Source organism: Sinohyriopsis cumingii, chromosome 7 (assembly GCF_028554795.1).
Source record: "Sinohyriopsis cumingii isolate HCF-2022 chromosome 7, ASM2855479v2, whole genome shotgun sequence".
Taxonomy (NCBI): Eukaryota; Metazoa; Mollusca; class Bivalvia; order Unionida; family Unionidae; genus Sinohyriopsis; species Sinohyriopsis cumingii.
This window is the reverse complement of record NC_142967.1, coordinates 29880113-29894097: the sequence shown is the minus strand read 5'-3', so window position 1 is coordinate 29894097 and position 13985 is coordinate 29880113. Positions and strand designations below refer to the sequence as shown.

The 13985-nt window shown below is 33.9% G+C and overlaps 1 protein-coding gene across 1 annotated transcript in view; it reads right to left on the bottom strand.

Annotated features, from left to right (window-relative positions):
* Nucleotides 1-8322, bottom strand: part of LOC149794958 (sideroflexin-5-like) — a 45479-nt gene extending 37157 nt beyond the window's left edge. The window contains exons 1-3 of the mRNA XM_089964620.1: nucleotides 8146-8322; nucleotides 3673-3741; nucleotides 2930-3034 (exon numbers count right to left, since the gene is read on the bottom strand). Of these exons, the coding sequence (XP_089820746.1) occupies nucleotides 2930-3034; nucleotides 3673-3741; nucleotides 8146-8214 (243 nt within the window). The 5' untranslated portion in view covers nucleotides 8215-8322. The remainder of the gene's footprint in view (nucleotides 1-2929; nucleotides 3035-3672; nucleotides 3742-8145) is intronic.
* Between the last annotated feature and the right edge of the window lie 5663 nt (nucleotides 8323-13985).

The window sequence follows — 13985 nt, the reverse complement described above, 5'->3', positions numbered from 1 at the left end:
TTCATTATTCAGTCTGTTATCAGTGATATGTTTCATCATTCAGTCTGTTATCAGTGATGTTTCATCATTCAGTCTGTTATTAGAGATATGTTTCATTATTCAGTCTGTTATCAGTGATATGTTTAATTATTCAGTCTGTTATTAGTGATATGTTTCATCATTCAGTCTGTTATCAGTGATATGTTTCATCATTCAGTCTCTTATCAGTGATATGTTTCATCATTCAGTCTCTTATCAGTGATATGTTTCATCATTCAGTGTGGTATCAGTGATATGTTTCATCATTCAGTCTGTTATCAGTGATAGGTTTCATCATTCAGTCTGTTATTAGTGATATGTTTCATCATTCAGTCTGTTATCAGTGATATGTTTCATCATTCAGTCTGTTATCAGTGATATGTTCCATCATTCAGTCTGTTATTAGTGATATGTTTCATCATTCAGTCTGTTATCAGTGATATGTTTCATCATTCAGTCTGTTATCAGTGATATGTTCCATCATTCAGTTTGTTATCAGTGATATGTTCCATCATTCAGTTTGTTATCAGTGATAGGTTTCATCATTCAGTCTGTTATTAGTGATATGTTTCATCATTCAGTCTGTTATTAGTGATATGTTTCATCATTCAGTCTGTTATCAGTGATATGTTTCATCATTCAGTCTCTTATCAGTGATATGTTTCATCATTCAGTCTCTTATCAGTGATATGTTTCATCATTCAGTGTGGTATCAGTGATATGTTTCATCATTCAGTCTGTTATCAGTGATAGGTTTCATCATTCAGTCTGTTATTAGTGATATGTTTCATCATTCAGTCTGTTATCAGTGATATGTTTCATCATTCAGTCTGTTATCAGTGATATGTTCCATCATTCAGTCTGTTATTAGTGATATGTTTCATCATTCAGTCTGTTATCAGTGATATGTTTCATCATTCAGTCTGTTATCAGTGATATGTTCCATCATTCAGTTTGTTATCAGTGATATGTTCCATCATTCAGTTTGTTATCAGTGATTTGTTTCATCATTCAGTCTGTTATTAGTGATATGTTTCATCATTCAGTCTGTTATTAGTGATATGTTTCATCATTCAGTCTGTTATCAGTGATATGTTTCATCATTCCGTCTGTTATCAGTGATATGTTTCATCATTCAGTTTGTTATCAGTGATATGTTTCATCATTCAGTCTGTTATTAGTGATATGTTTCATCATTCAGTCTGTTATTAGTGATATGTTTCATCATTCAGTCTGTTATCAGTGATATGTTTCATCATTCAGTCTGTTATCAGTGATATGTTTCATCATTCAGTTTGTTATCAGTGTTATGTTTCATCATTCAGTCTGTTATCAGTGATAGGTTTCATCATTCAGTCTGTTATTAGTGATATGTTTCATCATTCAGTCTGTTATCAGTGATATGTTTCATCATTCAGTCTGTTATCAGTGATAGGTTTCATCATTCAGTCTGTTATTAGTGATATGTTTCATCATTCAGTCTGTTATTAGTGATATGTTTCATCATTCAGTCTGTTATTAGTGATATGTTTCATCATTCAGTCTGTTATCAATGATATGTTTCATCATTCAGTCTGTTATCAGTGATATGTTTCATCATTCAGTTTGTTATCAGTGATATGTTTCATCATTCAGTCTGTTATCAGTGACAGGTTTCATCATTCAGTCTGTTATTAGTGATATGTTTCATCATTCAGTCTGTTATCAGTGATATGTTTCATCATTCAGTCTGTTATCAGTGATATGTTTCATCATTCAGTCTGTTATTAGTGATATGTTTCATCATTCAGTTTGTTATCAGTGATATGTTTCATCATTCAGTCTGTTATCAGTGATAGGTTTCATCATTCAGTCTGTTATTAGTGATATGTTTCATCATTCAGTCTGTTATCAGTGATATGTTTCATCATTCAGTTTGTTATCAGTGATAGGTTTCATCATTCAGTCTGTTATCAGTGATATGTTTCATCATTCAGTCTGTTATCAGTGATATGTTTCATCATTCAGTCTGTTATCAGTGATATGTTTCATCATTCAGTCTGTTATCAGTGATATGTTTCATCATTCAGTCTGTTATCAGTGATATGTTCCATCATTCAGTCTGTTATTAGTGATATGTTTCATCATTCAGTCTGTTATTAGTGATATGTTTCATTATTCAGTCTGTTATCAGTGATATGTTTCATCATTCAGTCTGTTATTAGTGATATGTTTCATCATTCAGTCTGTTATTAGTGATATGTTTCATCATTCAGTCTGTTATTAGTGATATGTTTCATTATTCTGTCTGTTATCAGTAATACGTTTCATTATTCAGTGCTATCACTGATATGTTTCATTATTCTGTCAGCAGAAAGAAATGCTGGCACAGAGCATTCACAGTACACAAAAATAGAAAATCAACTCTGAGACACTTTTTAAATATGTTCAAAATATGCTGATATGAATGCAATCTAGATATACTGATATGAATGCCATCTAGATATGCTGATTTGCAATCCAAACTTTTCATTTTTGAAATTTTAGACTTTTGTTTCCATTCATTTTACTGACTATTTAAAATGTTTAATGATGATCTTCAATAATCACTCACATAGAAAAATATGACAAAGGGAGAAAATGAGAGTTTTGAAATATGAGGCACTTCAAATATATTCAATGGGAGGTAATATATGGCACTGAGTGGACTCAAGTTTTCAACAGCATCGACTAGTATATTCCAATATTTCAATTATCCATCTAGGTAATTTTTTAACCTTGGGATTTCTCTATGGGCTACATAAAAAACTCATAATTTACAGAAATGTGTGAAAATAATGTTAGGATTTCCTTTTTTTTAAATGCTGTTGAGATAACATTGTCCATCTTGATTACATGCCCAGTGCTCATATCCAAAATAACCTGAACTTACTTGCTTAATTTTTTGGGCCTTCCAGAGTTGTTCATTGGTTGTTCCAGGTGGCAACTGTTTGCTTTTAAAGGCATCCAGCAGTTGGATGGCATCTTTCAGTTGTTGCTAAATACAAATACAAATTTTCTTTATTTTGACAAAATTAAGCAATGTAAAAAAACAACATTATGACACAATGAGATGGTAAGACAACAAGTACAAAAGCAGTATGATAGAAGACTAGAAAGAAGTTGTATGGTGATGTTCCATTATTCTCAAACCTATACATACATACATACATGCATGCATGCATGCATCCATACACATACACACACACACACACAAACACACACACATATCAGGAAACCTTAACCAGTTACTCATAGTACCATATTAAGACAGCTTAACTTGTGAAACTAATCTTAAAAACAAACATTGTAGCTTTCCATTTTTAATGTCAAAATTGCCTTCATTTCATGCCAACATAAAAAATTATATTATTTACTTTGCTGACAATTCAAGAATTGAATACATTTTCTTCCCTACAGATTGTACATATAACAGTAGTATGGGAGAAAAAGAATTCTCTGAAGATTTGTGCAAACTAACAATTATTGCTAAAAGAACAATGAACTTTTAATAAAGCTGAAGAGCTTGTATAAACATTAAGGCGGAATGGGTACTATGTGTTTAATAAAAGAATGTCAACTGGACAGAACCATAACAAATTATATTTTCATGCATTTAAGAATGACCAACCTTACCTCTGTTGTGAAGAGAGTTCTTGGATCAATAACATCTAAGAAATGTCTCCATCTGCCAAAAAATGTGCTCTGAAATTAACAAACAAACAGTGCGGTGTATACCAAGTTTATTTTGAATGAATGACAATGACTGTATTTATATTAATAATAATCTGATGTTACTATACATGTAATAAGACAGAAATAAAGAGAAACAGTGAACATATCATTGTATCAATTTTGTAGATAATGAGTGCATATTGTATTATGGTTTGTTTCACTGATGATCATTTCAAGTCCCAATATAAAAAAAGACAAATAGGTATACATTAATACACCCATGCTTTAGTCCCAGATTATGCACTATGAGAAACTTTGATTACATTCATGATTCGTATCCGCATCATCGCCAATTTAATCTAAATGCCCATTACCACAAAATAGGTCATCGTTTATTTGCTAATTAAATGCACATATCTACATGCGCACTCAACAGATCATGATTTCTTTGAACTATCTCAGAGTAGCCATTGAAGGGGCAGTCATTTTCACAAGATAAAGGCAATTATATGGATTGCTAATTAGTCATCCTGGCCTCAGGCCTGTTGACTTAAGTCTTGCCATTATCTCTTCTGCAGATAACCAGTCTGACCAGAAGATGAAGAGGGAGTATCCTCAGGGCAAATAAGGCATGGCATGGGGATGATTAACAGGAAGAAACTGTGCATCCTTTGAGAATTTGATATGTATATCACCTTGAAGCTCTGGTTCCAGAGGACCATGCAATATGTGGGCAATACTGGTGACAGCAAAGCCTGGGGGGAACCATTTCATAGAATCTGTTGTAATTTTTCATGGGGTAGGTCAGCTGAAGGTGATGCTCACATGGGGCACCAATTCATATATATGCATTGAAATCTATATATATATATATATATATATATATATATATATATATATATATATATATATATATATATATATATATATATGAGAGAGAGAATGAAAAAGAAATGCAAATATATACCAAATAGAACAGAAAGTTCTATTCCTGAATCCTGCACAACAACGCTTGCTAACATAAAAATCATTTTTAAATATGAAAAATGAGATTATGGTACTGTTAGAAAAATTTTAATTGGTCATTCATATTCACTGGAGATTTGAACCCAGGACCATGGGTTGCAGTAGCCATTACTTTGCCTGTAGGTACCAACTCCTACATCGACCATGCATACATAACCAAACGATTATGCTACAATGTTGCTGGTACATGCACTGAAGACACACCCACATATAGACCCAGTAATTAATTCTCATCCGAGTACACATACAGACCCAGTAATTAATTCTCATCTGAGTACACATACAGACCCAGAAATTCTCATCTGAGTACACATATAGATCCAGCAATTAATCATCATCTGAGTACACATATAGACCCAGTAATTTGATTCTCATTTGAGTACACATATAGACCCAGAAATTCTCATCTGAGTACACATATAGACCCAGTAATTACTTCTCATCTGAGTACACATAGACCCAGTAATTAATTCTCATCTGAGTACACATACAGACCCAGTAATTAATTCTCATCTGAGTACACATACAGACCCAGTAATTAATTCTCATTTGAGTACACATATAGACCCAGTAATTAATTCTCATTTGAGTATACATACTACAGAAATAAAGGTATATAGAGGATATTACAAAGAGATACACGCAATGTGATGGGTAGTGTAACAAGCAGACCTGGGTTTGAATCTCCTTAGAGTAGGACCTGCATGACAATATTTCTTTATATATATATATATATATATATATATATATGTGCTGTACCATTGTTATACCACAATATGTATACATGTTTCAGTAAAAGGAAATGAGAACTGCGGAGTTTCCTTTTAATTAAAAATGTATCCAACAAGTGTTATATCAAAGATAAAGTTTAATACTATATATTTTATTTATATCCCATACAAATACACATACTTGCATTTCAAATGCAGTTAACACTAACTGCAAGTAGCTATATGCTGACAATGAATGGAATGAATTCACAACCCTAAATTCCAGTGTGTCTGCCACAAAATGTAGTTCTTTACCTTTTGTGAATAATCATAATTTCCTTTGCAAAGGATAAACTGTTTCTTTTATTTTCTTAACTTCTATTTTTATTCATATTGATTAAATAAATATAAGATAGTTATGACTGAAACATGAAAGATAGTTTAACATGAAGCACCACAAACCCAGCGTAGTTAATTAAGTACCTGCACAGTGAATGTGCAACATATTTAAATGAGTGAGAAAAATAAACTAAGTGAAATGAGGAACCAGCAAGAGGTAATTCAAGCATTTCAATGTATTACAGTTGATCTAAGCCATTAGTATGATTTAATTAACATTACTACAGAACATACAGTTGTTTCTATCATCCATGTTTTTCTCTCCTCTTTCCTTTGGTTTGTATGACTATATTTTGCCATTATTTATAGGTGCAGAGACATCAAATGACACAGGCAAAAATCTGTCATGCTTCTATGATGGCCCAGAAAGAGAGAGAGAGAGATGTGGTGTGAAGACATATGATGAAGGCATTTATTCCCTATGTTTATTGTCAATTAGTCTTCTGTCTTACCAACTCAGTAAGAGAGAAAGGCTGGAGGGGACTAAAGGGCCTTCTGCCATTTTGATATTAAATAATCGGTTTTCAGGCCCTTATTAATAGGTTTTATAAAATAGGAACAAAGAAATAAAAACAAACAAAGCATTAAACAGATTACACTATGTGTCTTCCTCCTAACCAAAAATGGACTGTGTGGTCTTGAGAGGCTATTGCAACTGTATATCATTGGTAATGTGAACACTGTATTAAAATCCCATGAATGTGGACACCTAACCCTTACAAAGTCCCAGGTTCTTGTAGGTTACTTGATGCAAATTCAGTTTTCTTTTTCCTCTCTCAATCCACAGACTTCTCTGTATTATCTCCCTCTGCATGAGAGAGATCTAAGGGAAAGCACAGAGGATTTTGATGAAATTGTATCCCATGTGTAATTAATATTTAGAAGACAGGGATTATTGATATTTTTATCATTATTTTAATACATTTCTAATGATTAAACAGTGGAAATTAATCACAGATTTAGAGAATATAGAATCACTCGCCTACTGATGAAGCAGAATCTGATGTTTACAAAACCAACGATACAAAGTTGCAAAAGCATGTGAAGACTTGTATAGAAAATTTATTTCTAAGGAGGAATACATGTACCATAATCTAATTAAAGCTTTGTTTATATTTCTTTCTGCATGTTGTAAAAAAACTATTAATATGGGTCTAAAACATATTTTCTAATATTAAAGTGTCCAAATGCTGCTCTACCATCATCAAATTTTGTCTATCACTGTGTGGGTTGGTAAGGCTGCTGACTCAACAACTAATAAAGAAATGTAGGTTTGGGCGATGAATAAAAGCCTGTATGGTAAGTCTCTCTAACCCCACCACCACAACATCTCTTTCTCTCTGTTACTCTCTCTCTCTCTTGTATAGTCTGTAACTGAGCATGTTTTTACCACAGTCTCTCTCTTTCTGTGTGGGTGGGTGTACCTTCCTCAAAAGATACTCGCAAAACTCTATAAAAAAAAAGAAGATTGCGGTATATTTTGCCTGTGTCATGTGATGTCTCTGGAAATATGAATGATGGCAAAATGTAGCCACATGAAGCAAATGAAAGGGGAAACGTAGAATGGAGGCAGCGCTGGATTAAGCTTGTGTGGGGCCTGTAGCATACTGTAGCATATGTTATAAAGGGGCTCTAAATTTTAAAAAAAATCACGTAATTATTATTAAAACACATAAATGTGCAGGGCCCGTAGCATATGCTACTAGGATAATACAGCACTGAATGGAGGATATAAACAGTTGTCCTGTTGTCTGTAAGGTTGGTAGCAATGTTAAATAAAACATAATAATGACTTGTTTCCTTTAGTGAACAATGTATACATTTCTTGGTATATCAATGAAACAGCATACATACTATGTGTGTGTGTGTGTGTGTCTGTGTGTGTGTGTGTGTATTGATGGGAGCAAGCATGTAACTGTATACTAGTAAGTTGTTTTACTCCACGTTTGATCACTGTATTATGGAAGCAAGCAATATAACAAATACCGAAAAACTTGTTGGACCAGTTGTAAATATTTCATTAAAAATAATAACAATACTAACAACAACAGGAGCAACAACAACATCGTCTGGATTTATTACCAAATATAAAACTTACAAGGAGTCAATTCTTTCAATTTCTAGCTGGACTACCGTACACGTACTACAAACAGTACAAGTGACAATGTCAAGGTAAACAACCATTTCCGATCTCCCCAGTCACGTTCATGAGACAAAATTAAATTGGCAAAGTATTATAGATGTATACAATGTAAACAGGATTATAGATGTAAACAGGATCATTGAAAATAAAACTTACCTGATTAAACCTTGATTTTTTCAGCTGAAATGGAGGATATTCATGATTGCAGCTGCAAGTCGACTCCATCGTGAAACACTTGACAGCTGGTTAATTATGTCAGTATAGGGGACGATACTCTTCGGAGCAGTCGTTATTGTTAAACGCACAGGTGTTCGACGCGATCTTGATGATGGGTAAGAAAACCAATAATTTGAAGGAAACAAATCAGACTGAGTGAATTTTTTCCATCAAATTATTGCTTTTTTTTCAGCATGAAGCTCGCGTCGAGTACTTATGGTTGAAAATACCCGCAAACTTCAGTTTAACTTGAAACATAAGTACTGTCACAGGTTGACCAACAAGTAGGTCTCAGCTGTCATAAAAATAAAAAGCGGAGACCTATTTGTTGGTCTTTGTCACGGGAGTCTGACGTTTTATCACTAAAGTTCGATGAACTCTCTGACAACACGAACTCACCTTATCGGTACACACAATTTATGATCCCCATAATGTGTTCTCGTTTTATCAGAGATTTCATCTTAATTTATTGATAAAACGTGACACTCATGTACTGCTGCCAGTTCAGCTCGCCAGGGTGTAACCAGAACAATTTTGAAAACATTGTCTATGAGAACAAATAATATACCACATTCTTAATAATAGCAGTAATAAAAATGATGAAAACAATGTAGTAGTAATAATGTAATCACAATAACAAACAACAAAAAAAACAACAATAATAATAATAATAATAATATGAATATAACAACAACAATGTGATTAAACGGCAACTTTATAGAAATATCAGTTATAATTAAGAACAAATCGTGAATACGGAATATTATTATAATGACAATAAAAGAGAAAATCATGGGCGAGAAAAAAGCATACAGTTGTGTGTCTGTTCGTGTGTGTGTGTGTGTGTTCATGTGTGTGTGTGTGTGTGTGTGTGTGTAAGCAGTATATAATATGATTACGACTGTACTGTCAGTTTTAAACATATCATCCAATATAATAAACATAAAGTTTTAAATATTCAATCGGAGCAAGCAATTTTCTTATCATCTGCCCAAATGATTCGGCTACCCAAATATGTAACAGATAGGAGTAGCAAATTTCTTACTCTTTATATAAGCGGTCTACCGCTTATGCTTTGCTGTGTTTGGTGGATATTTGCCACAGAAAATCAAAGGTAAGGTAATTCTCCTTCCTGATTCGATGTAAAAGAACAAATAAAATAAGACAAGAAACGTATGTAGACATTATTTGATTTGAATGTACGGGAAGCGGATATGCTTGCCATTAGACCAAGCTGACATCTAATACGATCTCCGATTTCTTGGCTATACTGTAATCGAAACCCATTGATGGGGCCGTGAACAAATAATTGTAATGTTCCACACCAATGACTGGTCAAAATTATTTCTCTTGGAAAATCCAGTAATTGACAGCCCAGCATACAATAAATTATATCATTATATCTCATATTAGGAATATGTTCTTTATTTTTAATTTTATTATTTAATGAATTATTTACATTTTCAGCATTTTCCACAAAGGAATATAAAACTTTTAATTCAACTTCAAGTTTTACCGTTTCATCAATTAATTTACAAACATTTCACCTAATTGTTCACGAACGAGCTTATAAAGTTGAGATTGTAAAGCCATATAATTAAATGTTTTTAGTTTCGTTCCAAGATTGCTCATAGTGTAGCCTGCCCCTTCATTATTAGTTTTATCTTTCAAAATTGGAAATATTTCTTCATGTTGTATGTACCATCTACTGCAATATTAAAGAATACAAATTTATGAATTAAACTTAATCTTGCACTTCTCTACGTACTTTGTTTGCTTCTTTAGATATTTCTCTTCTATACGTTTATTTTAATTGTTGGGTTTGATTTATCTCTTTGGGTGATTTGAAATAATGGTTAATTATTTAATTGCAGATAAATTCATTGAACTATTTATTAGGTATATATTTTTTATTTTATTTTTTAATCGTATGATAAATTTTTAAATTATCAATCATGCAGTGTGATTCATATTGAGATGACGGTGGTAATTCAAATTAAAGATAAATATTTAATGAGTATTAGAACTAAACATGTTCAGTTTTATAGTTTTGTTTTTAATTTACATGACATCCTTGTTACTTAGCAAATTTTATAATTTGTTTCGTTACACGTTTTAGTATATCTTACATACTTTCTCGACAGTCTGTCCTAAAATAATGCAGTTCAGATTTTAAATCTAGAAACTCTTTAATAATAATAATAATAATAATAATAATAATAATAATAATAATATCCTTCAGTTTCATCCTTAAAAAGTTCGGTAACTTTTTATTTAGTTTTGGAACTTTGAATATATTGTTACAAACCTATGGCGTGTGTTATCTGTATTTACATTTCCGTTTATATCCTTTTTTGTAGATTTTAGTCATTATTTGTTTGAGTATGGGGAGTCAGTGTTGGATCGATATTTCTCAACTCGAGTAATTAGCCAGTTTCTAGAAGCAGACGTCATAATGCACATTTTTTACGAGACTTTATGACAGCATGAATTAGTTTTGTAACTTAAGTTTTAGCAAAAATTTCTTGGAGTTAAAAAATCTACCCAACATGATATTGTACATGGCGAATTGGGGAAGACACCATTACAGATCAATAGATATTACTGCATCATATATATATATATATATATATATATATATATATATATATATATATATATATATATATATATTGCATACATTAAAAATAACATGGCATTTAAAGTGTTGGTATAAAGCAAATTGATATATCAATACTATTGGTATATCAAAATGTGTTCCGCCCATGGCGCATTAATATGAATATATGAACATTCTTTCAAGTGCAGGCCTATTGATCAATGATGAATTTCTACTCATTCATTAATCATAAATGACATATGAAAAAACGATACAAGTATTAATAGTCCCCCTCTTTTCTAAATGAAATTAAAATGGTACACAATTTCATCGGAATCCTCTTTTTCCATTCCCCTCTCCCCTCTCATGCACAAGGGACAAAATAAACAAAAGCGGGAGAGAAAAACACATTGCGCTGGACCAAAATAATAAAACTGAACTTGTACCAAGTAGCCTACAGTAATCTGGCTCATCGTAACGGTATGTTTACGCTTTCCTTGGGATCTATCTACAGTTTTCATAATAGGAATGATTCATGGTTGCAATAACCAGTCGACACTAGTAGTAGTAAGGTGGGGCACCCTACGTACAATGGAAATTAGCATTACAGGGACCTCTGGGCAAATCTACGTACAATGGAAATTTAACATGGCGAAAAATCGTGGGCAAATCTACGTACAAGGGGAATTAACATGGGAATAAATCGTGGGCCACTTTACGTACAAGGGGAATTTAACATGGGGAATAGAGTTTGGGCTTGTTTAGGGACAAGGGGAATTGAACATGGGATTTTTTTTTTTTTTTTTAAATTTTGAAAAAAAGGGGTAGGCAATTGAAAAGTCATTCTCATTTCGAGAAATATGGCTGGCCCTGAAAAGGGCCTTTGGGTTTTTCTTCTTCTTCTTCTAACTTCTTAACTTCTTCCACCATCCTCTTATTTTGTCCATCATTCCTTTCTTCTTCTTCTTTTCTGTTTCCGGCATCCAGTCCGGGTGACCCATGGCCCGGAACTTTTCTTGGATTTTCATCCAGTTTGCGTTTAGTTTTTCTAGTTCTTCCTTTTTTTTTCTATTTTCTTCTTCTTTTCTTTCCTTTGACCACTTTTCTTTGATCTTCTTGACCCCTTCGGTCAGCACATTCCTCATTACTTCTTCCGCTTTCTTAAGTTTGTCTAACCCCCACTTCGCAAAGGACCAATCTGTCCATTCTACAATGTCTTCTAGAAAGCACCTTGCACTCGTCACATGAACTATCGCTTCTTTTAACTTACCCACTTTCACATACGGTGGGTTAATTAAACCTCTGATTCTCTTCTCCTCATCCTCTATCATTTCTTTTACGATATTTACGGATAAGTGGAGGCTGGTTACTTGTCTTGAGACGAAGTCTTTTGTCACTGCATACCTCCATTCCTGTTCAACCCTTTCTGCTACACTCAATCCATCCACCATCCAATACCAACTTCCCATAAGATCGTTGTATAAAGCTGAAGCTGCTGGCATCTTCTTGTTTGCTTATTCCGTAGAATGGGCTCCAATGGCCAACACTGTTAGTTTTATACTGAAAGCGCGGACGTGATGGAAAACATCCCCTAAAAACGTAAAATTGATCTTACCTAGATCATGACCGAACAACGCGCGGACGTGAAGGAAAACATCCCCTACTTTCTCATTTCATATAATAAAACCCTAACTATAGTCTCCACATACGCTAAGAAACAGTTAAAAAAAACCATAATCTACTATTCACACAAACTTACGTGAGCGCTTACAAACACAAACACACACCCTTACACTATGAATAAAGAGTTAGTGTTTATATTCACACTACTCTACCTACACACATTGGCAAATGGATTGTTATTTCTTTTCTAGAGTATTGGGTAGCCCTGAAAAGGGCTGGTTTTTTTTTTTGGAAATTCATGGACACCTGGTTAAGGGTGGCACCTTCCAGGCCTGGCGCCACATACACATCTTGTCCCCCAGTTACTTTTTACCTTTTGGGGGGAGAGAGCAGAGGCAGGATATGTGGCTTCAGAATCCCAATTTTCGCTCTCTGGGATTCTGAAATTTCTTCTTCTTCTTCTCTCCTTTTCCTCCTCCTCTTCTTTGTTTCTTCTCTCCTCCTCCTCTTCTTTGTATTTTCTCTCCTCCTCTTCTTTGTTTCTTCTTTCCTCCTCCTCTCTCATCCTTCCCTCTTCCACAATGGCTTCCGCGGCCAGTTCATTCAACAGGCGCCTGGCATATTCCAGATGCACATGAAGTTCCAACAGTTTCGCCAGTCTCGTGTTCATTTTTGGTGTTGATCAATCAACAAGGGTAGTTGGACTGCCGAACGAGTTTCAATTTATACTGAAAGCGCGGACGTGAAGGAAAACATCCCCCTAAAAACATAAAATTGATCTTACCTAGATCATGACCAAACTACGCGCGTACCTAAAAGAAACACTCACTCACTTTTTTATACTACCCATTCCTATTCTAAAAAAAATTTTCATGAATCACTTCAATAGACTATCCACATACGCAAAAGCAATCCAATCTAACCTCAAATCTACACCTCAAACACCCAAAAAAAGACATCATTTTAATCTACTATCCATACCAACGTACGTGAGCACTTACAAACACACAATCCTATACACAAACACATACCCTCACATTTTTAAAAAAAGAGTTAGTGTTTATATTCACACTACTCTACCTACACACATTGGCTAATGGATTGTTATTTCTTTTCTAGAGTATTGGGGTAGCCCTGAAAAGGGCTGTTTTTTTTTTGTTTGCTATGGCAATCTTTTTATAGTTTCTAAGAATGCGATGTCCTCTGAGGATAGACTTTCTGGCGATAGGTCTGCTTCTTCGGAAAGAGAAGAAGAACTCTTTGGTGTCGATACGACAATCGACAAAGCCTCTGTCAGCTTCAGGTTGCTGCTGTTGTTGTTGTTGTTGTTGCTGTTGCTGCTGTTGCTGCTGTCTCTGAAGTCTGTACTTCTCTGTCCATTCTTCTTTCTCCCTGTTCACTTCTTCTCTGAAGAGCTCTTCTATCAGGTCTTCAGTAACTTTTAGCATTCTCACATTTTCTATCTCTTCTGGCTTCGGTATCAGACTGTGTCTGACCCTATGCAAATTCACGTAGGCTTCGTTGAGCTTAGCTAGTTTAGAGCACATCTTCTTAGGAG